We start from the raw sequence: 24,083 nt of genomic DNA, 5'->3' as shown, positions 1-24,083 counted from the left end.
CCAGGGCTTGTCACAGCGTAGCAGTTCTCTGAATGGCAGCTCTTCCCCCTGTCCTTTTATTGGGATGTTTTAGCATTTCAGTGATTAAAAGCCCTGACATGGATATCTTTCCATTTTACCATGTTCTAGTCTAAATGGAAGGAATTTTAGCGAGTTTCCAGAGAATGCTGAGCTCTTCATGTGGGGGTCCCAGCCTTGTGTGAGCCAGTCACCTCTACCATGTCCTCTCTCAGTCCCGAGAGGCAAGGGCTTGGAGGCTCATGAGGCTGGAAACTGCCTGATTCACCCGACAGATCCTCAGGCTGGGAACGAGAAAGATGAAGGAAATGTGGCCGTGAATTCGCCAAACTTGGCCCCTTGCGCTTTTCCTGAAAATCTCAGTGACCATTTCTTTAAAATACTTTAAGCTTCCGCAAGGGGGCCACCTAAATACAGAGATCTTTCCACACCACTTTTCATGTACCTAAGAGCTGTTTTGAAATAATAAGACACAGTATTTCTGAATTTTGTTAGTGATGTCTTTCCCGCAGAACATACAGCAACCTCAGGGAACGTCGTTGGTTTGTGGGTCCTTCTTGACAAAAACGCCATCCTTAAAGCCACATTTTATGTACGTGACCCAGGCCATCAATGATCCTCACTCATTGGACAGACATGATTATTTTTTTCAATGAGAAACCAACACAGTCTTGCAGCATTTGCCCATCCTTTGTCTTGGTGTGTTGGAATTTCCACTAGGTGGACCCAAATATCCATGTGAGTGCAGAGTCCTTCCTACCACAAAAAAACCTGATCGTGTTCCTCGGAGTCCTTGTCACTATAAAAACACATAAACAATAGTTAATGATGGCTTTCAGAGGCTTAGATGCTCAGGAGAGAAAGGCGGGGTGTGACCCTTTCTGGTGAAGAGGAGATTTGGCGAGGGAGTGAATGGCTTGTTGAGCTGTGTTCTGCAGCAGCCAGATGCTGGAGAGAGAGCCCGGGGCTCCCCTGATGGGGATTGAGCTGGTGGTGAGTGCATGGGTTGGAAGTCACTGATTTGGAGGTTGAGGCTCAGATTGAAGCCCTGGTTCTGGCACTGACTGAGCCGTGTGGCCTGAGGTCACTTCTCTTGCCCAGTGTTCTCTCTGATGTCCCTTGTCACTTAGGAAGGGATTCACTCACTCATTCCACTTATACTGGCATGGAAAACACCGTGAGTCAGTGAATGAGCCTTGGGAGAAAAAGCGTTTAAAAGATCTTTTGTCGTTTATTTAGAAGTGAGCTGGCAAAAGTTGTCTGGGCCCTGGAGTGGTTTTACTTGGGGACTCCCTGCCCTTTACAGGGAGCCTGAGACCAGAGGGAGAGGGGGAAGAGAAGAGCCCACCCCAGGGCTCCTCTGTGGGGAGGAGGCACGTTCGTGCCAGGCAGAACTGGAGAAGAAGGGGCCATTGGTCCTGGCCCTCATTGCAACACTGATGTCAAAGATGGACACAGCTGGACATTAGTGAAAGCGGCAAAAACAGATTTTATTTAGTAACTACTGATAGTTGGGGAAAGAGCTGAGTTCCACTCTGATTTGTGTGGAAGTGATTTGGGCATTTTAAAGGGGGAATGAGAGATGGGAGCAAGTGGGGCCTCAGGAGAATCAGAGAAGTGGAAAAGTACAAAGAGTTGGTCAGTGAAGGTGGCCAGGTAGCTGGTCTGCAAGCTGGCAGTTCTGGAAGTTAGGATTCTGTCCTCTGCCAGAGACTGGGAGACAGGCCCTGTCCTGCCTGATGCTTGCAGTTCAAGGGAAGGATCTTAGGTGTGGGAAACGTGTCTGCATTGCAAGAGATGCATATTTGTCAATGCTCTAAGAAAGAGAGGTCAGGGGCCTATCTCAGGTGTTGGCTGGGATGAACAGTAAATGTTCCTGGCAGCCCTGGGTTTTCTCAGGTGGGTGTTTAGTGGCAGGGCTAGGGTCATCCTATGGCTGTGGCTTGATGCTGCTGGACACATGTTAGAGTTTGGTTGTATCTCAGCGCAGGAGTTGGGACAGAGTTGTCATAGGCCAGAGTTCTGCGAAACTCAGTCCCTCTTCTTGTTCATGAAGACAAGCAGATCTATTCCTTGTAGAACAACCACCACCTGTCATAAGGGGGACTTGAGGAGAAGGGTCCAGCCGTTGCTTCCAGCTGCTGTGCATTCAGGAGGAGCTGAGAGACAGCTGAGGAGCACAACCCTCCCACGAGGGTGGTATGCATCAGGAGATGAAAGCGTGACCATCGGGATGGATACAAAGAAGCCAGAGGCCAGGCACAGTGGCTCAAGCCTGTAATCATGGCACTTTGGGAGACTGAGGCAGAAGGATCACTGGAGCCCAGGAGTTTGAGATAATCCTGGGCAACATAATGAGACCCCATCTCTTAAAAAAAAAATAAAGAAACGGAGTCCCTTAAGGAGCTCCCTAAACCATCCAGTAAGTGGAGGAAATTATTTAAAGGGAGATGCAAGTCAGTGCTTTTCTGGACGGTGTAAGCTGTGTTAGCTATTGTGTCCGATTGCCACTGCTACTACTTGAGACTGTCACTGCTGCAGTTACTACTGTTACTGCTTGAGACCATGATTACGACAGAACAAAGGGATGAATGTAGAAATAATAACAAAAAACAAAAGGAACTGTTTTAAGGAAAGGACCAGGGGAAGAATAAGAGAGCCCCCTGCTTCTAGTGAGCAAAGGCAGCCCCCCACTGAGCTTCCACAGCCTTTCCTATTTATTGGGTAGAATGAGCAGGGAGAAGGAGATAACGACTGGTCAGCTGCTTAATTGATCACAGGTTCATATTATTACTGGCAGGCTTCAATTATGCCTAATCACAAGCAACACTTGCGCCTGGGTCATGACTGCCCTCAGCAGTCCTTCTGGGTGGCGTATGCAGTTTGTCAGTTTGCCAACATTCTGCATTTATGAGAAAGTTTGCTGCTTACTCATATAGCCTCCAGTGGTATACTGAGTTGATCATGGCCCTCACTCTTTTGGCCTCCAACAAGCTATGTCTTGGGTGTGAGCCTTTGCTGTGACTGTCTCTTGACAAATTTCCTCTCGAGTGTCGTCTACAAACAGGTGGCACTGAGGACTGACTCATGCACGAACACCTCCCTGGTTTCCAGTCAGCAGTCTGAGGCTAGTCCATTTTGTGGAGTCATTTACGAAGTTCTGACACTTCTGGAGTTAATGATGCAGCAGCTTGTCCTAAGTGGGAGACAGAATCTTCCAGTTCTTGGGGGGCTAGCTTTGCTGATCCCCTTTGTAACCTTATAGTGTATCCATCACCATAGGCGAGGGTGCAGTGGGAGGGACAGACCACCCTACCAGGTTGGCTCCAGGCAGCAGGTCCTTCCAGAGCCCACTTAAGACGGCTTCCCATCCACGAGTGCTTGGTCCACAAGTCTCAGGACCAGCAGCTGGGGCAGCACTCACGTTTCTGAGTCTCCTTTGCGAAGTTTGTCACATTTAGCCATTTGAAGGTCAGCACTGGCCACGTGACAGGAGCCCATCCACTGGCTGGAAGCATTTTCTATGTCTTATGGCCACACACACAATAATGACCCTTCTGAGCATAATTGGGTTGGTCATTGCCTGTACTGGTTGTGACAGAGGCTTGAAGGGCTAACCGGGAGTAGATCCCAAAGGGAGAAATGTAACATTAACCATCATCTTCTCACTGATTGGGCCTTTTAGTCCTGTTTAACCAGCAATTCCCTTTGTCTGATCTCTTTGCCAAATAATTTCCTGTGATGCTGACATCATGGGGTGTTGAAGGAAGATGATGTCTAAAGGGAGTTTGGCCCTTACGCTGAGCTCTGGTTTCATGAGAACAGAATGTGTCTTGCTACAGGGACATGGAGGATTCCCTGTGTCCCACAGACAGCTATGTCTATTAGACTGATTTCCTGTGAACTGTCGTGTTCTTGAGCTCACAAGGCCATGTCGTAGTCCCAGTCTTGGGGGCCTTGAAGTTACAGTTTGGTGCCACTTCAGAAGGGGACTGCTCTGGTTGTGTGTATGGGATGTTTCCTGTCAGGACCATATGTATGAGTATGATGAGGCCATTATGAAGGGGGTCCCAGTTTCAGGACTGAGTACGGTAGGGGGCGGTGAGTGCAAACCCAGGAATTCACCTGTTGGTCTCATCTGCTGCTTGGTGAGCCAAGAGAAGGAGAGAGTGATGACCGCACTAGGGAAGCGCAGGCAGATCGAGATGGAGGGAACCAGGGAGGGCCCAGTGGAAGGCTGGATGTGGTTCGGGGGACTGAGGAGTAGTTGATGCAATTGGGAGGAAGATACAGGAATTGTGGGAGAAGATTTAGTCTGTTAGGGAGTATGAAAAGGCAGGAGAATCTATGGGCTCTTGTTCCATGATCTTGGAGAGAAGCCAACCGTGTCATGGCATCACCCGCTTTGTTCCACAGTTGTTGGGACAGTCGTCTGCCTCTGGCTGTCATCTGCTGCCTGAGGCTGTCAATAGAACTGTGGTTTGAGATCTCTGGTTGGAGTGCTTTCCAGTCGGAATCATATCTATGTATATATGATATAATATATATATATTTAGCCATGAGACATGGACAAAGGTTGAACACCTTGTAATTTGACAGCAATGAACAAAACAGCACAAGGCCTTTCTTGTGTGGGGTTCAAGGTTAGTTTCCTGACGGTGGTATTTCCAAAATACCAGATCTCATACTTTCAAACTGTGTAAAGGCTGATCAAGGAGTTTGAGGGGAAAGGTGGCCTTAGTTTGTTGATTGTAGGACTGTGTGTATTTAATTAACTCCTGACAGTGTCTGAGATGTCACACTGTGTTAAATTGGAATCTCTTGTTAGCCAGGAGGTGTAGGGCATTCTCGTGGTCTTCCTGTAGTGGTTTCAAAGGGGGACCATTTCTGAGGAGGATGGGGTGAGGATATGGGAGTCATAAGAAGGACGGATAACACCCATGGCCATAGACAACCCAGTTCTTCAGACAGCTTAGCCAGATTGGACTTTGGACATGTGGGCTCTTCCTGAGGTGCCTGATGACTGAGGGTGTAATGGCAATGGAGTCTTCGACTAATATGTTGTATTTATAATTGCTTGTGTAATTTTGCTAGTGAAATGTGATCTTTCATTAGAAATTATAGAGGGGATACCCCAAGTGGGATAGATTACTTCCAGGAAAATGTTGGCAACTGATGTCGTGGAGGCATTTTGGCAGTGGAAAAACCTCTAACTATGTAGAAAACATGCAGATCAGTGTGGGGACATACTGGGGACATATTGGCTGCTGGGCCTCTGGTAATTGGATAAAGTGTATTTGTCAGTGAAGGAAGGGTCCAGGGTAAGCTGTTCTCCTTCCTCAGTCCGTGTTTAGAATTTTCCCAGGGGTATGTTTCTGGCAGATGAAGTGAGGGGCAGCTGCTTGGTCCAGATAAAAGCTAAAGTGTTCAAGCCATTGTTTGTCCAGTATGTCCTGCATTTGTACCTTTCTGGGATGAGTCAGGTGTAAACCACATACAGTGACTCTGGTGACAGACTTGGGTGGGCCATGTGGCTCTCTTGCGTTATTTCCTTGGGAGGCATCTTGAAGAAGTTGTTTCCTTCAAGGGAGGTGTCTGTTTGGGTTGTTATAACAAAATACGTGAGACTGGGTAATTTATAAACAACAGAAATTTTTTGCCCACAGTTCTGGAGGCTGGGAAGTCCGAGATTGAGGTGCTAGCAGGTTTGGTGTCTGGCGAGGGGTGCTCCCTGCTGCACAGATGTGCCTTCTTGCTGTGTCCTCACATGATGGACGGGGCAGACAAGCTCCCTGAGGCCTCTTTTATAAGGACACTAATCCCACTCGTGAACCTAAGCCCCCTCATGATCGAATCACCTTTTAAAGGCCTCACCTCTTAATGCTTTTACACTGGGGATTTGGTTTCAACATGAACTGGGGGGTGAAGGGACACAGAATTCAGACCGTAGCAGAGGTTGAATCATCCCACCAGGGTTCCCGGACCTTGAAGTGCGAGCCAGGGCTGTGGCCCCAAGGCCTGGAAACCACGTGGGTTCCTCAAGCGGTGGGGGAAGAGGCTTCTAGTTTGGCATATTTATTAACCCACTTATTTTCCCAAGTGTCATCTGATTTCTTTATGCCGTATCCCTCAGTTTTAATAAGAGCAGTTTGCTGGGGTAATAACAGTGCCTCCAGAAGTTCTGCTATTTGACTGGGGTACCGGCTGCTGTCGTAAATCCCCCGTTTCCGTGGCACACCAACATCACGTACTGCCCCAAAGGCATGGCGGCCGTCAGCGTGGATGTTTCACCTTCATTTCTTCTGTCTTCATGCAAGCCCGAGTAAATGATTCATTCAGCCACCTGGGCTGATGTAACACATGGCAGGGCTAGATAGCCAAGAGGTTTGTGCTGATTAGTGATGGCATATCCAGCCTGGAAGGGCCCACCCTCCCTCCAGAGATAGGAGCCATCGACATAAAGAGCGAGATCTACTTAGGGCAGAGGGGTTTCTGATGAATCTAATCTAGGATGAGACAATCATCGATGTTGGTGACACGGGTGTCACTAACATCCACTAACTAACCACGGGTAAAGGAAGCAAGTGGAGGGGTTAAGGCTTTGATGGTGTAGTATGGTTATGTGAGGGGGAAAGCAGTAGATTTCATAAGAGGGAAGTTTAGCCACAGAGAAATGCTGTGTTCTTATTAAGCAGTGGGGTCTGTAGGGTCTGAACGGGATGAGGAATGTGTGTGTCTAATAGGCGACCCAGTTGCAAGTGAGACAGGCAGCCTGGACAAGACTGGTGGTTGCAGCCCTGGCTCACAGGCAGGAGACATGCCTCAACTCCTGAGCTCGGTGAAGCTCTCGCAATCCACGTTTTTATGTTTTGGGGAGAAGACTCCAAGACATGATCCTCTCCTTCATGCACAAGGAAGGACAAAGGCAGGGAGTAATTGGGAAGTTCAAGGTGGGGGTGAAAGTACAGAGCCCTTCAGGTTCTCGAAAGTGTCTTTAGATAGGGGGTTCCTTACTCCCGGGTCCAGGGATGACTCCCTTATCGTGGCCTAAAGAGAGGAGGCAATTGGAGAGAAATTAGGCATCCACATCCTGCCGCATCCCACAAGACCCCCACTTTCTCGCTCCCAATTGTTCGTTTGCTTCCAGGAAAGGAAAATGTTGAAGACTAGAAACTTGGTCTGTAGAGATTGTTTTTTTCTGTGACCAAGATATCATAGCCCAGATACCAGACACACAGGATAACTGAACTTTGTGTCTAGCCACTCCATGGTCCTTTTTGCTAACGCCCTAAGGAGGCATTCAGCGTGCAGAAGGGAGCTGTTGTAACTCTCTTTTTTTTATTTTTATTTTTTAATTTTTTAATTTTTTTTTTATTATTATTATACTTTAAGTTTTAGGGTACCCGTGCACAATGTGCAGGTTTGTTACATATGTATACATGTGCCATGTTGGTGTGCTGCACCCATTAACTCGTCATTTAGCATTAGGTGTATCTCCTAAAGCTGTCCCTCCCCTGCCCCCCACCCCACAACAGTTCCTGGTGTGTGATGTTCCCCTTCCTGTGTCCATGGGTTCTCATTGTTCAGTTCCCACCTGAGTAACTTTCAGAACATAGGAGGAGGTCATCCACAAGTTGGATTACAGTTGAGTTTCCTGGGAATTTTACCCGCATCAGATTTGCACTTAGGGTGTGTGAGAAGTAGGTAGGGGCCTCAGTAAATCCTTGAGGCATAACGGTCCAGGAATATGGTTCATTTTCCCAGGTGAAGGTGACAAGCCTGGGGAATTTTCATGGTAGGGAATTCTAAAAAAGGCAGTGCACACATTGATGATGACTGTGAAATACTGTGTGTTAAAAGTGATCACCGCCAGGATAGTGTTAGCATTAGGCACCAAGGAAAGCCTGGGTTTGACCACTTTTTTTTAATAGATCTCAGATCTTGGACCAGCTGATATATTTTTTTTCCATTTGGCTTTTTAGTGGCTGGAATGCGAGTGTTGCATGGATTGGAAATATAGGGCAGTACCTTTCAAGTCCCTCTGGATTTAAATGATTTTTTGCAAATCTTGTGGAGGGGCATGCAAGGATCTATTTCTATCTTATAGGATTCTGCATCCCAAATACATCTAATATCCATGGAGTTTCTTACCCACAAAGGTGGAGGAATCCTGCCTAACAGCTGATTGAAGTCTTTGGTTAAATGAGTGCCAGGTGGAGGGAAGCAGAAGAACTTAAGCAAGTCGGACACCATGTCGGGGAACATAGATGAGAGGGAAGGAGTCCCTGGGGACACAGTGGATTCTAATACCCCAGTCCAGGAGAAGATCCCTTCCTAGCAGATTTACAGGGTGGTAGGACTGAGAAGGAAGTTGTGCTGCTTTAAGGGGTCCCACAGAAATGTTCTGAGGTTGAGAAAGAGGCAAGTCGTGAGGCACAGGATCAAAACCCACCCCTGGTGAAGGTGGGTGACTCGGAGGAACGGAGCAGGAGATGAGGAGGTCCTAGGGGTAGGATGCGTTGCCCCAGACCAGTGAGAAGCGTGGTGGAGTCCCCTTCAGGTTGCAGGGTGACTTCTCCTGTTGAGTTTAGCGGCAGTTAAGAGCATTGGACGTTTGCTTTCTGCAGGGCAGGCAGTGATTTTGTGATGAGCAGAGGGGTAGGATTCTTCCCTCCTCTGGAGGGCTGAGCTGTTTCTCCCCATGAGCCAGCAAATGTCCAGATCCACAAGAGCCCATGGTTTCTGAGCTTGCTGTGGGTCAAATGTTTCAGGTTTTTTCCTGATGATTTCAATTTCAGTGCATTGTACATTGTGTATTTTCCAAATGGACGGGGTTGTTACATGCCAAGAATTCTGCAGTTCTCAATGAGAAAGTTTAGGATTAGAGTGAACGGTTACTTAAATCACTCCAGTTTTCTTTCAGGTTGTCTCAAAATCTTAGTTTAGAAAAACACAATAATAACTGTTATGACACCTTAGTTTTAAAGAATAATGCCTCTTTATTACCCTTTTCAAATCAAAATGCCTGTAACCTCCTTTTGCCTTCATTATAAGCCTATGCAGCAGATAAGGCAGGCAGTCATATTCCACTTTTGGAAATGGAAGATTGAGGCCAAAAGAGAGTAAGACCCTTCATCTGTTCCTTTGATCCCTAATGGCTCCATCCAATCCATGTACCCCCCTGCCACTGCCCATCCAGAATTGACTGAGTACCCCCAGGTGCCAGGCCCTGGGGAGACCGAGAGATTCAGATGCAGGCTTGTCCTCAGAGAGCTCACAGTTCAGTGGGGGAATGAGAGGTCCAGAGATAGAGCTATTTAGTTCTAGAATCAGCCCCGAAGACCATGGCTTCTGAGTTCAAATGTGGAGAACTTTTCAGTTCAACTCAGCTTGGAACTTGACCTGGTTCTTGGGAGCAAGCATTAGGCGACCTTCACCCCAGGATGAGGGGAGGGCACAGGCGGCCAGCCCAGGATGTCACGATATGCTCATGGCCCGTTTACTACCCAACTGCAGTGGGTCATGGCTATTTGAAGATAGCGTGGCAATGGAAACAAAAACGACCCTGGCTTTCTTCCCACCTACCATCGTCAATGTATTTTGGAGAGAAATAGCACATTTCTGATGCCTTCTACCTTGCTTTTCAACAGAGAAGACAAAAGTGGGTAGAGGGAGGTGGATGCAGGGGAAGGTCTGGGTGGTTGGTTCTCCATGTGGCCTCCATGTGGCCTGGGGAAACCCCTTACCCTCTCAGAGGTCCAGATTCTTCCTCTGTGTCACGGGGGAGCAGGACTCGCTTTACTGATTTGCTGGAAAGGTTAGAGACGACTCTCTAAAGTGTTCATGGCTAGTGCTGAGGAAATGGCAGCTGTCATCGCCAACCCACCTGACCAAAACCCATTCCTGGACCTATATGCTACTTCCCATTTTAAACAATCTGAAATATTTTCTATTTAAAATGTTTAAAATGTTTTATTTTCCCCCTATTTACTACTAAAAATTAAGTAGAAACACAGGAAGAGGTGCATTGACAAAGTAGTTTTATGCCTTTTGAACTCTCTTCAGAGTTTTTATTTAAATAAACCATCTCATTTAACAGAGTGACTCATGCCAATGGTAAATATATATTTTTAAGAGATATACATTTAAAGTAAGTCTCCCAAATTAAAAATTAAAAAAATTAATTTCAGCCTGTCAATACTGCTAATTTGTTAGAAAAATAAGTCAATAAGAAGTAAAATCTACATTTGAACTGATGAAATTTGGTAAATTTGGTAAGAAATAAATAATTCAGTGTACCATTGACAGTTCACATCAATGTGTTTCACATTAACGGCAGATTGGATAAATGCCTGATTTTTGAATATTCATTTTGAGGAATGAGATTGAAATAAAGTAAAAAAGGAATTAATGTTTGTTTTTACTCCCTTGTCAAAGGGTTTGATTTATATTACATATAATTGTATGTGCAACTTCTCTATCAGATTGCAAGTTTTTGTTGGCAGAGAGTTGAGGAGAATTCAAAGTGTGAAGAAAGAGGAGAGATAGTGAAATTAAATTGAGATGAACTATATGATGAGATATATTCAGCATCCCACTCCAAGGGCAATAAATTTTTTCTGCTGGTCTATCTGAAACAACAACAACAACAACAACAACAACAACAACAACAACAACAAAAAGCCTCCCAGCTTATATCACTAGTTCTCTAGTGATTCCCCCAGAGGGAGCCAGCGTCGCAGTTTCTGGTCTCTTCCTAGGATGGGCCATGTGTGGTCAGGCGTTTATAGGTATATGTGTACTGCATGCACTGTTGTGTACCTTCATTTTTCTTGTAACCACCCAATTTATCTTGTATATGGTTTTTTATCAGCATATATAAATTGTGCTTTCAAAAATGAGTACCAGGCATTCAAAAATTCACATGTACCAGTGTTTATTTACCAGTGATGGGATTTGATGTGTGCCCATCCACAACCTATCACAGACTTCCAGGGAAACTGTTTTTGGGTATTTTAGATGGAGTTGTTCATTCAGCTACCTGGAAGATGGATCATCGGACCCTGAACAACACGGACCCCAAACCTGGCATGGTGATATTGGTCTAAGTTCGTTCTTCCGCTCAACCAGCAAATTTCAGAGATGTGTGAAGTCCATTTCTCCCTCTGAACTTGCCATTTCCTAGTTTATAAATCAGAGATTATTGTTTCTTCTCTTTTATCTTAAAAATTCAAAAAAATTTACAGATTTTTCTATTTACAGGCTTATAAAAATGTGGAAATCTAGAAAAGCATAAAGAATAAAATAAAATAAAAATCTCCAGTTATCCCATCCCTCAGATATAGAAGTGCTGGGAAGAGTGTGGTCCCTTTAAATGATACAGAAGGGGGAAGGGAACTGCTGGGGAGAGGAGGGCATGGTCCCTGGCTAGGGCGCCACCCAACGGACCTGCGTGAGGACAGGCATTTTTGTTTCCCTGCCCAAATGTTGCATTTCCCAAGACCACCCTGGCCTGCCACGCCCCCATCCTGTGCCTATAAAAGCTTGAGACCCTGGCAAGGCAGAGACAGAAATGGCTGGACGTCGGGAGGAGCACATCGGCGGAGGAGCACACAAGTGGGTGGACGTTAAGAGGAACGCACCAACAGGCACCGGCACACCGGCAGGCCGCCGACCGGCAGAACGACACAGAGTTTGGCTGGGGCAGTTGGAGGAGCGCTGGGGTTCCGAGAGGCCTGACTCCAGGGGAAAACCGTCTCCCTTCTGGCTCCCCCATCTGCTGAGAGCTACTTCCACTCAATAAAACCTTGCACTCATTCTCCAAGCCCACATGTGATCCAGTTGTTCTGGTACACCAAGGCCAGAACCCGGGATACAAAGCCCTTTGTTCTTGCAACAAGCCAGGGGTCTAATTGAGCTGATTAACACAAGCCACCTATACAGACGGCTAAACTCAAAGAGCAGCCTGTAACACAGGCCCACTGGGGCTTCAGGAGCTGGAAACATTTACCCCTAGATACTGCCATGGGGTCGGAGCCCCACAGCCTGCCCGTCTGTATGCCCCCTAGAGTTTTGAGCAGTGGGGCACTGAAGAAGCGAGCCACGCCCCCATTGCACGCTCTGCGAGGGGGACAAGGGAACTTTTCCTGTTCAGAACCACTATTAACCCTAAGGCACCTTCACTCCTAGTGTTCTTTCTGTAGCCCACTGTTGTGGTTTTTGTCTACAACATTAATTATATCTGACCGTTTTTCGCCTGTAGATATAAATTCTGCATACACAATTTTTAACAGCTGTATAATTTATGGTGTGGCTGTGGCATAATTTATTTAACCAGTCATCCATACTTAGACATTTTGTATTTTTGACTTCATACATAATTCTATGAGAAATATCTTCACCTCTAAATCTTTGTCCACTTTTCTGTCGGGTGGATTTCATGGTGTGGGATGACTGGGTTAGTGGTTATTGATCCTTTATATTACATTGATCTATTTTGCCAAAGTGTCCTTCAAGAAGACTGTGCTGATTTTCAGCTACATCAGCAGTGGGTTGGTGTGCCTGTTTCTCAATACTCGGGATAAGATTATAAATTAAATTTCTTTAAAATTGAGACAAAATATAACAAGACCTTGTTTAAACATTTATTACTTTTATTCCTATTAGTAATCTATATTTAGAAAAACTTGCAGCCTAAACCAATTAGGAAAACCAATAGTTGAAAACATTGTAGCAAATCTTTATTGTAATTGTAATAGCACATGGATAAACTCTGATATAACTTGCATGGAACATTTCTTTTTATGACTTCTTGTGGGCAGCATCTTAAATATGGAAGAAGTTGGACTCTGGGTTGGTTGGAAGCCTCTTTTGCCACAAAACCTTAACAGAGAAAATGGACTCTCTTTATGGTGACAAACATATTAAATGAAGATTTATATTTACTCTAAAGAGAGATATTTCTCAAATTCTAAGTTATTTGCATTTAAGGAAGAAGACAAAAACTGGCAGTAATAGTAAATTATAATGTAAAAAAATTAACCAGAATTGCAAAGTTGAGCTTATATATTGTTAAAGGATATCAATGATATCATTTATTATTTTTAGACTCGATACACCTTGTATTTTACATTATTTTAATGTGAATTACAAGAGTTTGAAACTATTGCATGTGTCTTTGATTATGGCATAGTCTCATGAACACTACTAACTTTGTGTTGGGTTTTGAAAATCTTCTAAGCACTTCCTCTCCCTCAACACGTAGAAACTAAACTAACACCCCTAAGATTATATTGAAGTTGCCTTAAAACTCAGGAGTGAAATAAGTGGTTTCTATTAACTTTTCAAAGGAATGCATGTTATTTTCTTTGGGAGATGATCTCGGCTCCAGAGAAAGGGAAAACAGCTACATTATTTAAGGCAAAATTATCTGCCTGTTTTCCAAATGGACACAATTTTCTTTCATTTTACCCATTAGAGTAGTGGGAGACATGTTTTATAAAAAGTGAGTTATGTTCTATTAATCTGGGCATTTTAGATTTTATAAAATACCCAGATTTTTATCAAGCTGCCCAGAATGTCACAACTGTGGGGTTGGAGCCCCAGAGCCTGCCCGTCTGTATGCCTCCCCTAGAGGTTTGAGCAGTGAGGCACTGAAAAAGCAAGCCACACCCCCATCTCATGCTCTGTGAGGGAGACAAGAGAACTTTTCCTGTTTCGCAACCACTATTAACCCTAAGGCACCTTCACTCCTAGTGCTCTTTCTGTAGCCCACTGTTGTGGTTTTCGTCTACAACAAAACCCCTCCCCCCCCACACACACATAGGTATACACACATGCGCGCGTCTGTCACCAGGCTCTGTGACATTCCGTATAGCTTGATAAGGTCCCCGATAAGACCTAGTATGCAGTATTAGAGGCTGCTTAGTGCATCTCATTGTTTTTACAGTTCTGTAATTGTATATATATTGAATTTTCAATGTTTCCCCCTCAAACTTAAGGTATTAATGGATTTTCTTTTTATTCTTACAGTGTTTTTACAAATGGAAGATTATTTATTCCACCTGCAAAAATCATTATACCCAAATTTAGTCTGTCCGATTGGGACATCGTGCTGGCCACGATCGGAGAAAAAGTCTTCCCTCTAGGAGGCGTTCGGAAGTAAGGAGACTCTCGCCTTTAGGACAGCCAGGGGGCGGCAGCTTGTGTTTATTCTTTTCTATGAGAGTTTTCTGCCTGGACCAGCAAGGTCTAAAATGATTCACCATAAACTCTTAATTTTAATTCTTCAAGCAGATAGTATTTTCTCAGTCTTGGTATTATACTTACTTTTAACCGGCCTCATTCATTTATTCATTCAACAAACCATTGAGCATCTACCATGTGCTAGGGGTGGAGAATACAGCATTGCAAAAAAGAGTCTTGCTCCCTGAAACCCCTATTGAGTGGGCCAACCGTTCAAGTTGCTAGAATGCTGCAGTTGGTATAATGAGGCCTCTCAGTTGGACTGGAGGAGCCAGGCCTGTGGGAGCTGGTGTTTGGATTGAGTCTTGGCAGAGATGGGGGAAATGAATGCCATGGGACAGAAGAGCATGTGGGAGGGAGGTAGTGTGTGTAATGGCCTCTAGCATATGCCTGGGGGTCTGACGTGGAGCAAATCTCCTCTCCGCCATCCGTGTCTCGGTTACCTTGGGCACATTCCTAACTCCTCAATGCATGTTTTGTCATCTGGAAAACTGGAAATGATAATAATACCTACTTCCAAGGGTCCTCATATGTGTAAAGTGCTTAGCAAAACACTTGATGCATAGTAGGCGTGAAATGGGTTTGTGATTATGATTGTGACAGTGGATGAGGCACAAACAAGCAGAGTGTGTTGAGGGAGCACGACACTGTCATCATAGGAAATTCAGCCCTATTGTGAGGGAAGTGGCCAGCCCCAAGGCCAGAACTTAGGTTCCACAAATACTTTACAGACCAGGCAAGGGGCTTGCTGTCTTGCAGCCAGTGGGTCCCATTTGCATGAATGAAAGCTCACAGTGGTGCTAGTCATGACGATGGACTGAAGGTGGCAGGTGAGGGAGGGGCTCCGGGCCTGGTGGCTGTGAAGATAATCTGGGTTGGCCTTCAGCTTTAACCACATGCACAGGCTGAAATGGAAGGGATGGGAAAAATATCCCATGCAAGTGGAAACCAAAAGAGAACAGGGGCAGCTGGACTTACATCAGACCAAATTGACTTCACGTGAAAAACTGCAGCAAGAGATAAAGAAGGTCACCACATTAGGTTAAAAGGGTCAGCCCATCAAGAATATACAACAATTATCAATATATATATGCAACTGTCACTGGAGCACCTAAATATATAATATGTAAGTATTACCAGAACTGAAGGGAGAAGTAGACAGCAATACAATAATAGGAGGTGACTTCAGTACCCCACTTTCAACAATGAATACATCATCCAGACAGAAAGTCAATAAGGAAACCGTGGGCTTGAATAACAATATAAACCCAATGGACTTAACAGACTGCAGAACATTCTGTCCACCAGCAGCAGAATACACATTTTTCTCAGGTGTACACAGCATTCCCCAGGATAAATCATATTAGGCCACAAATCAAGTCTTAGCAAATGTAAGACTAAAATCATATCAAGTGTTTTTTCTGACCATAATGATACAAAACTAGAAATCAGTAATAGGAAAATTGGAAAATTCACAAATATTTGGAAATTTAACAGTGCATTCCTGAACAACCATTGGGTTAAGGAAGAAATCAAAAGGGAAATAAAAAAATATCTTGAGAGCAACAAAAATGGAAATAAATACTAGAATTTATGGGATTCAGCAAAACCAGTTCTAAGAGTGAATTTTATAAAGAAAAATGCCTATATTGGCCGGGTGCGGTGGCTCATGCCTGTAATCCCAGCACTTTGGGAGACCGAGGCCGGCGGATCACCTGAAGTCAGGAGTTCAAGACCAGCCTGGCCAACATGGTGAAACCCCATCTCTACTAAAAATGTAAAAAATTAGCCAGGCGTGGTGGCGGGAACCTGTAATCCCAGCTACTTGGGAGGCTGAGGCAGGAGAATCACTTGAATCTGGGAGGTGGAGGTTGCAGTGAGCTGAGATCGTGCCACTGCAATCCAGTCTGGGCAACAAGAGCAAAACTCTGTCTCAAAAAAAAAAAAAAAAAAGATCTCAAACAACCTAACTTTACACCTCACTTTTATTAACAGAATAAAAGACAGAAATTACATGATCATCTACATAGATACAGAAAAGACACTGGACAAAATTCAACATCCTGTCATGATCAAAGCTCTTAGCCAATTAGTATACAAAGAATGTATCTCAACATAATAAAAGCTAAATACGAGAAGCCCACAGCTAATATCATACTCAATGGTAAAATGATGAAAGCTTTTCCTCTAAGATTAGAAACAAGACAAAGGTGCCCCACTTGTACCACTTACATTCAGCATAAGGCTGGAAGTCCTAGCAAGAGGAATCAGACAAGAAAAAGAAACAAAAGGCATCCACATTGGAAAGGAAGAAGTCAAATAATCTGGTTGCAGATGATATGATTTTATATATAGAAAACCCGAGACTGTACCAAAAAACTGTTAGAATAAAAGAATTCAGTAAAGTTGCAGATTACAAAACCAACATACAGAAATCACTCGTGTTTCCACATAATCCCAACAAGCTATCTGGAAAAGAAATTAGAGAACAATTCCATTTACCAAAGCACCAAAAAGAGTAAAATACTTAGGAATAAATTTAACCAAGCAAGTGAGAGCTCTGTACACTCAAAACTATAAAACATTGATGAAAGAACTTGAAAAAGATACAAATAAATGGAAAGATATTCATGTTCATGGATTGGAAGAGTTACTATTCCTCCCATATCATACCGGAGCAACCGCACCAATGAGAGTTCTTTTCTGAGGTGGGGAGTCCTGTAGAGGAACAGGTTTGGGTGTTGATAAGAAGTTGAAGAATCAACTAAGATGTGCCTGTGGGACCCCCAGGCCTGGGCTGCAGACGGAGCTGGAAGCTAGAGTTTAAGACTGGGGATGTGTGAACTCAGTAGCCAGTGGAGCTGTCTGTGTGGATGAGACCCCCCGGGAGCTGGCCTGGAGAAGGTGGGCAGCTTGGGTGCCTGCGGGGTCTTCCATCAACTGCTTGTCACCTTGTGAGAATGTGGGGCCGTTGTGGTCAGATTTTTCACAAGGAGGCAGAAACGTCAGGCCATTTAAAACAAAGACAAGAATCCTCTCCTAATCAGTTCTTTTTATGCCTCTATTCTACCCACAGGCAAGGTTTTGGGTATCCTATAAGGGCAGCTCTGTTTTCCTCGGCATCTCTCCAGCCTCAAGTTCGTGCCCTCGCGGTCCTGATGCTGGACCGGGTTTCCACCTCTATGTGGCCCTGCCCGTTGGTGCCTCATCTGATCACGTGGCACTTGATCCTGCCTTTGTCCCGGATGCAGTTTTTTGAATTCTTTTTGCCTCGTGTTCTGTGGCCATGGACTCATGGCCCTCTGCCTGTTCCCAGTCCTGGATCCACAAGCCAGCTGGGGATGGAGTTCTTGGGGGTAGAGTTTGGAGTGGGAGAAAAAGGGAAGCCACAGAGGGGTGTGCAGAAGAGCTGCAGACTCTGGAGTGGAGGCAGCAGCCCGGGAAGGCACAGCCTGGAAGCCTGGGCCAGATCAGCTTCTAGTGAACACCACGGCCGAGGCCAGGGAGACGAGATCTAGAACCCGTGCTGTCTGACTGCACTTAGCAGGTGGCCACCGGCACTTTGAGATGGAAGCCTGGTCCTGTGGGCGGGCTGGAGTGGAGGGTGAGAAAGCAGAGATGGGAGTGTAGGGGGCACATGGCTGTGAAATGGGGAGACAGGGGTGATGCGGGATTACGGCTCGAGGGGCTCAGGGCAAAGACATGGTCACCACTGAACACGAGGGGCCTGAGCACACCTCTCTCCTGAGGATGAAGGTGGAGGAAGGAGTGGGGCATAGGAGCCAGACCCTGAGGAGGTGGAAGAGGGTGTGACCTGGAGGATGGGTAGATACGTAAGCCATGCAAGGTGGGGGAGCCACCCTTCCTGCAAGGCAGGGGTGGAAGTGAGGATGGGTGCAGGTACAGAAAGCTTTAAGGTAGGAGAGAGGGAAGGTGGCAAATTATGCCTAATGGACATAAACGGAGAAGGCTGTGTCTTGCGAATGGACAGAAGGAGAATGGGGACAGTGGGAGGGACATGGAATGGGAGGATTGCCGAGCAGGGTTGAGAGCCCTGCTGGACTGCACGCTGAAGATTTGTAGTGGAAGCAGCCTGCAGTTGCATGTGTTCTCGGGCACTCAGCAGCTGGGGATGAGAGAGGAGAAGGCAGATGGGCAGTTGGTCCATGAGGTGAGGGCAGAGAGGGACAGGCAGGGGTGGAGGCTCATGGCACAGCAGGCGGAGCCATTGCTGGTGTGGACATGAAGCCACAGTCAGTTGGGTGGCATCAGGCCCAGCGTCCGGCTGTTGGTGCAGATTAGAGGAAGGTGAAGTGGGAAAGCGGGAGACTGGGAGGCCAAGAGGCTGCAGAGGCAAGGTCGAGACATCCACCTGGGGACGCTTCTGGGCACTAATGAGGTGTGAAGGACTGCCCTGGGAGGGGCTGAGAAGGCGCAGGGGAGATGAAGATCTTTCAGGCTGAGAAGTGGGAAAACACCGTGCAGCAAGGAGAGTTAGGAGGAGGCCGCCATGGGCAGTGATGGTCCCCTGATGGTAGACGCTGTGGTGGAAGAGCAGAAACAGTTAATCCTGCCTTATGCTTTTGTCGGTTAACTCTCCCTTGGGGGTAGATTAAAAACATCCAAGAGTGATTTACAGTCAACAGTTGTGATACCAACGATGAAAACTGATGTCCACTTTTGAGTAGGATGTAAACTGTCGAGCCGTTTAGAGCAGTGGAGCCATGAGTAACCTCATGGCAGTGGCGACGAGCAGGTGGAAGTTAGATGCTTGTGCACAAGTCTGTACCGAGAATACCTCCATGCTCCCAGAATGCAGCTATAAATATTAGTGTATTATTCTCAAAGAAATAAAGCTGTGTGCAGTAGATAGACCTGTGTCTACTTCTGGGAGAAGCTAGAAATGATAGTGGAAGAAATCTATTATTTATTTACTTATTTATTTTTAGACTTGCTCTGTTGCCTGGGCTGGAGTGCAATGGCGCAATCTCGGCTCACTGCAACCTCCACCTCCCAGGTTCAAGTGATTTTCATGCCTCAGCCTCTGGAGTACCTAGGATTACAGACGCCCGCCACCATGCCTGGCTAATTTTTGTGCTTTTAGTAGAGATGAGTTTTTGCCACGTTGGCCAGGCTGCTCTTGAACTCCTGACCTCAGGTGATCTGCCCACCTTGGCCTCCCAAAGTTCTGAGATTATGGGCATGAGCCACTGCACCCAGCCTTGGAATAAATCTTAAGTATCACATGTAGAATGATAGTAGTGAAAGTCGGAGAGAAAATTCTTGTATGGTAGAAGTAAGGAAGGGAACAGAATATTTGAAGGGTAAAAAAGACATTAGATCAATAAACTAATTTATTTTTTTCCTGGACTTAAATTAGTTTTTTATGGTTGGGTTTAGAAAAAGTGCAGAGCTTAGAAATAAAAGAAATGCTTAGAAAGTACAAATACTGAGCTTGAAGGAGTGAAGCAATATGCACATGAACAGAATTAAAAAAATCAATGTGTGTGTTACTTTTGAATGGGAACTACAGCTACTGTTTCTCATGCATTTGAGACGTTATTTATATTTCTCTGTATTTATCATTCTTTAGATAATGCTAATATGATTCAGCTGAGATTTCCATCACACCTTTTCCTTGTGTGGGTTAGAAACTAAGCCAGTTCTTTTTTTAGGAGACTCTGTTGCCTAGGCTCAGTGCAGTGGCACAATCACAGCTCACTGAGCCTTGACCTCCTGGGCTCAGAGGATCCTCCCACCTCAGCCTCCTCAGTAGTTGGGACTACAGGTGTGAGCCACCACTCATGACTAATTTTTATTTTTTTTTTGGTAGAGATGAGGTCTTGCCATGTTGCCCAGGCTAATTATTCTTCGTGGTATTAAAATTACTTGATTTATTGGATAGTTTGAACTTTTGGCATAATGTATCCAAATAGCTCAGAGAAATACTTAAGTGAAATTCTGTAGGTCTCTGTGCGAGACAATTGCTGATCTCGGTTGGGAAAAGGTGCTCGTAGAGGCTGTTGGCTGAGTGCCAGGGAGGCAGCCATGAGCAGAGCAGTCTTGGTCCTCAGCCCCACTGCAGCCCAGCAGAGAGGAAACACGTCATGTGAGCAGCTGCGGTGAGGGCAGCATGTTCTTGAGAGGGAGCACACCGCCGGGGGAGCCCAGACTAAGAGACCTTCCAGAAGAGATGAGTGCTGTAAGAACTGAAGGACCTGGAGGAGCCGGGGCAGGAGGGCACCATCTCACATCAGCACCCTGTGGGCCTCTTGTGCCTCACCTAGGCCAGGCCCTGGCCAGGGAAAGTGGGAGTGGATGGGGACGAGCACGACCCACTCTAAGAAAGGAATGATGTTTAGTATGGAGCGGGGGACATGGAGGATGAAAGAGGGCAAGTTGCCTGAGGTCGACAATTCTGAACATTTTTTCCATGCCGCCTGCTGGAAGGAAAAGGGGATGAGCTATGCTTGTGAATTTCTCTGAGGCTAAAGTGGAATGATCTCCACTCTCCGTTTTCAATTTCCCACTGTCCGTTGAGTATATACTCTGCACCGTACACTATTCTAGGAGCCGGGAGGTGATAAACAATCAAAACATCTGGAAGAACATGCTGCTTGACACTCAGGATCGCACAGCCTTGCTGGGAGACAGATCCTCTAAGGGAAACAGTTACACTGCAATCAGAGGCAGTGCTGGGGCCGGGCCAGTGAGACAGGAGGACCTTGAGCTCTGGGGGAGTTCTCAGAGCAGAAGGCGTTGAGAGGAGTTGAAGAAGAAGGCTTCATAGAGGTGGCGGATCTGTCCTGGGTTCTAAAGAAATGGGTCGTGGAAGTAAGGGAGGTGTTCTGGGGTGGGGGGACTGTGTGGACAATGGCCCGGCCCTGGGAGCGAGGAGGTGTGAGAGGGCCCTGAGGGAAGCAGGGCCTGGCTGTAGTGAAACTTTCTGGAAAATGCTGGGAGATAGGTGTGGATACCCAGGGCTGCAGCGGTTACAGATGGCCCTAGTGGCTACATGCAGAGTTTGATGATGTTTTAAGAGCTAATGATGAATGCCAGGGCGGGACACACAGGCACACAGCACACAGCACACACATGTGTGTTCCCGTGGCCCACACCTGTGAACTGGCCCCGGCCCCTCTGAGGCAGGAGCTTCCCACCTCGGTTTCTGTGCAGGGCTCAGTGTCAGTCATGCTGCCCTGCATCGTGGGCACAACTGTGCCTTATCCACTAGCGGGTGTTTGGAACATCAGCATCCGTGATTTAGGTGACACTCATTCTGGAGAGACCATGGTGACCCATGAACTTGAGTTTGCCCATCTTGACTACCCTGATTAGGAAAGAGAGAAGCCCCCACCCCAAAGGCAGTGAAAGGTCTGAGGGAGGCAAAGTGGGCCATTGTCATGGAGCAGCCTGGCCACCACCGTTAGTGGCAGCTACTTGCCCCAGTGGATGTCACTTCTGGCTCAGCACAGCGTGTCCTGTGCGTCTTGCCTGGCCCAGGGAGTAGCCCAATCGCAGCATAGGTGCAAGGTGCAGGGCACACACTGGACACGTTGGGTGTGGCCTGACCTCGCCCATCTCGCAGTAGAAGTGATATCTTTGGCTTCATAACATACTGAACCTTTCTTTATTCGTTGATCAATCCAACAAATATTTATTGAGAGCTTGAGGGGTTTCCATCTAAGCCCTGAGGGGATGGGGTGAGTATGGTCCTCACAGGGCAGACGCTGTCTAGTGGAGAGACAACAGAGGCATGCTCAGGAGCAGACCCCTGATAAATGCCATGCCAGGGGTGGCACAGAGGAATGAAGCAGGGCAGGGCTTGCGGTGAGTCACTGGGCTGGTCAGGGCGGGCTTCTCTGAGAAGGCGACATTTGAGAACACATCTGAATGGCACAGAGAAGTAAAACACATCATGATCTGGGTGGAGATTGTCCCCATCAGAGGGACCCTCAGGCACACAGGCTTTGTGGTGGGAAGCCACCGGTGGCAGGGAAGTGCCTGGTGAGGGAGGGCAGGAGCTGCTGAGCCTGGGAGTGAAGGCTGCTTGTAGCCCTCACTGAGAGGTTTGGGTAGTGAGTGTGGTGGGAATCCATTGGCGGATTCTGAGCATGGAGTGTCACCACCTGACTCCGGGGTGGGATAGGAGACTTGTTTGGAGGCTCCTACAGGTGATCTGGGGGAGACCACAGTGGCTGGGGCGAAGGCAGGCAGGTTTTGGCTGCATTACTGTATGCAGTGGGGCTTGCTGATCAACCTCATGTAGGAATGAGTGAGCGAGAGATGGGGGTGGGGTGGGGGTGGGGAGTGTGTGGTGGGGGAGGTGATGCAGGAGGGGAGAGGAGGGAGAAAGAGAGGAAGACTCCCAGCCTTCTGATCAGAGCAGCTGGGTGACTGTTGGTACCATTCCTGAGAAGGGGGAAGTGGGAGGAGGAACAGGTTTTGGGGGAGTTAAGAATTAATTTTTGGACGCGTCCAGTTGGTGAGGCATGTTGGACATCAGAGTGGGATGCGCCAGGCTGGATATGTGAGTGTGAAGTCAGGGAAGAGGTCAGGCTGGAGAAACAGACACACAATCTGAGTGTTGTGGATGGTGTTGATGGTTGAGGTGCTGGGTGGGATGGAGTTGGTGTTGGAGGAGGCACCTGAAGACTGACTTCTGGGCTCAGCTTCCTGATAAATAGCCCATCAACCTTGGACTATGGTTATTTGTGGACTTGTCATCTCTCCTCTAGTATATTTTAAGCTCCTTAAAGTTTGGGACCCTGTCTGATAAATCTCTGCTTTTTAGTCCCTTAATGGGGGGAAACTGGCTGAACTAACAGCTGAGATCCGTGAGCTTGGAGTCCAGGGTTCAGGGTACCCCGTGAGACCCTGCATCCAGAGATTTTGAAGCCTTAGCTGAAAATCACATCTATCTTTTAATCACCACATGGTCTTGAAAAGGAAGCTCATTAAACATAAATATTTTAAAATTCTTGTAAGATAGACTGTACCTTTATTTTGGGAAAACAGCCAAATTGGCTGCTTATTGGTAAAGGATTTAGTTTAATTTAGAGATATTTACATTTTCTACTATATCCCCAATCTTTAAGGTTCATTAAAAATCATTTAATAATTGACATTTTGGTAATGTTTTCCAATTTATAAAACAATTTTGCAAATGGCCGTTTCATTTAGTGCTCACATTTTCTGATATAGGTAATAGTAGAAATACCTAGTGTTTAGCGTGTTGTGATGCAAAACACTTTGATTTATGTGCATGATCTCATTTGATATCCATATTCTGGCTATTCATTTCCATGAGACTCACACTTCAGTAAAAGCCGCCGTTCTCCGTATGTGATGTCCCGGCTCACATTTCTATGTCTGTGTGAGTGTAATCTGAACATCACATACAGGCTCACATCTTCACGTGGATGCATGCATCACGTTCTGTCTGGAACTTCCTTCCTGTCTTATCCCACCGAGGAATTTCTACTTCCCTTCACCCTGTGAGTAGACTTTGTACCTCTCTTAGAAGAAAATGAGGCCGAGATGAGTTTAGGGAAGAGTCTGAGGGGAATGTGCCTGAACCGTTTGTTCCTCCAGCATGTGGGCGGCCAGGTGTCCTGTTGGCCCCATAGGGTTTAAACCACAGTTTGGTGGCCATGGGTCTGTCTCCACTCAGTGGGCATCTCCCAAGTCCTGCGCTGAGCTATCCAGAGTCCTGTTCTTTGGTATCTATAGTTCCATCCCTGAATGAAAAGTACACAACTTCCTAGAAGCAAACAAATGAACACAAAAACAGCCAGTTTCATTCCTGCAAGACCCCTGCT

At 46.3% G+C, this 24,083-nt stretch overlaps 1 protein-coding gene across 5 annotated transcripts in view; it reads left to right on the top strand.

Annotated features, from left to right (window-relative positions):
* DCDC2C (doublecortin domain containing 2C) overlaps positions 1-24,083 on the top strand; it is a 139,375-nt gene that overhangs the window by 25,013 nt on the left and 90,279 nt on the right. For 3 of the 5 annotated variants that reach the window (XM_525678.8, XM_016946384.3, XM_016946387.3), the window contains exon 4: positions 14,050-14,178. The exons of the other annotated variants lie outside the window; for them this stretch is intronic. In XM_525678.8, coding sequence (XP_525678.5) covers positions 14,050-14,178 — 129 coding nt within the window. The remainder of the gene's footprint in view (positions 1-14,049; positions 14,179-24,083) is intronic. 5 annotated transcript variants of the gene reach the window in all.

Source organism: Pan troglodytes, chromosome 12 (assembly GCF_028858775.2).
Source record: "Pan troglodytes isolate AG18354 chromosome 12, NHGRI_mPanTro3-v2.0_pri, whole genome shotgun sequence".
Lineage (NCBI taxonomy): Eukaryota > Metazoa > Chordata > Mammalia > Primates > Hominidae > Pan > Pan troglodytes.
The sequence above is the reverse complement of the archived record's forward strand: the minus strand, read 5'-3'. Positions and strand labels throughout refer to the sequence as shown.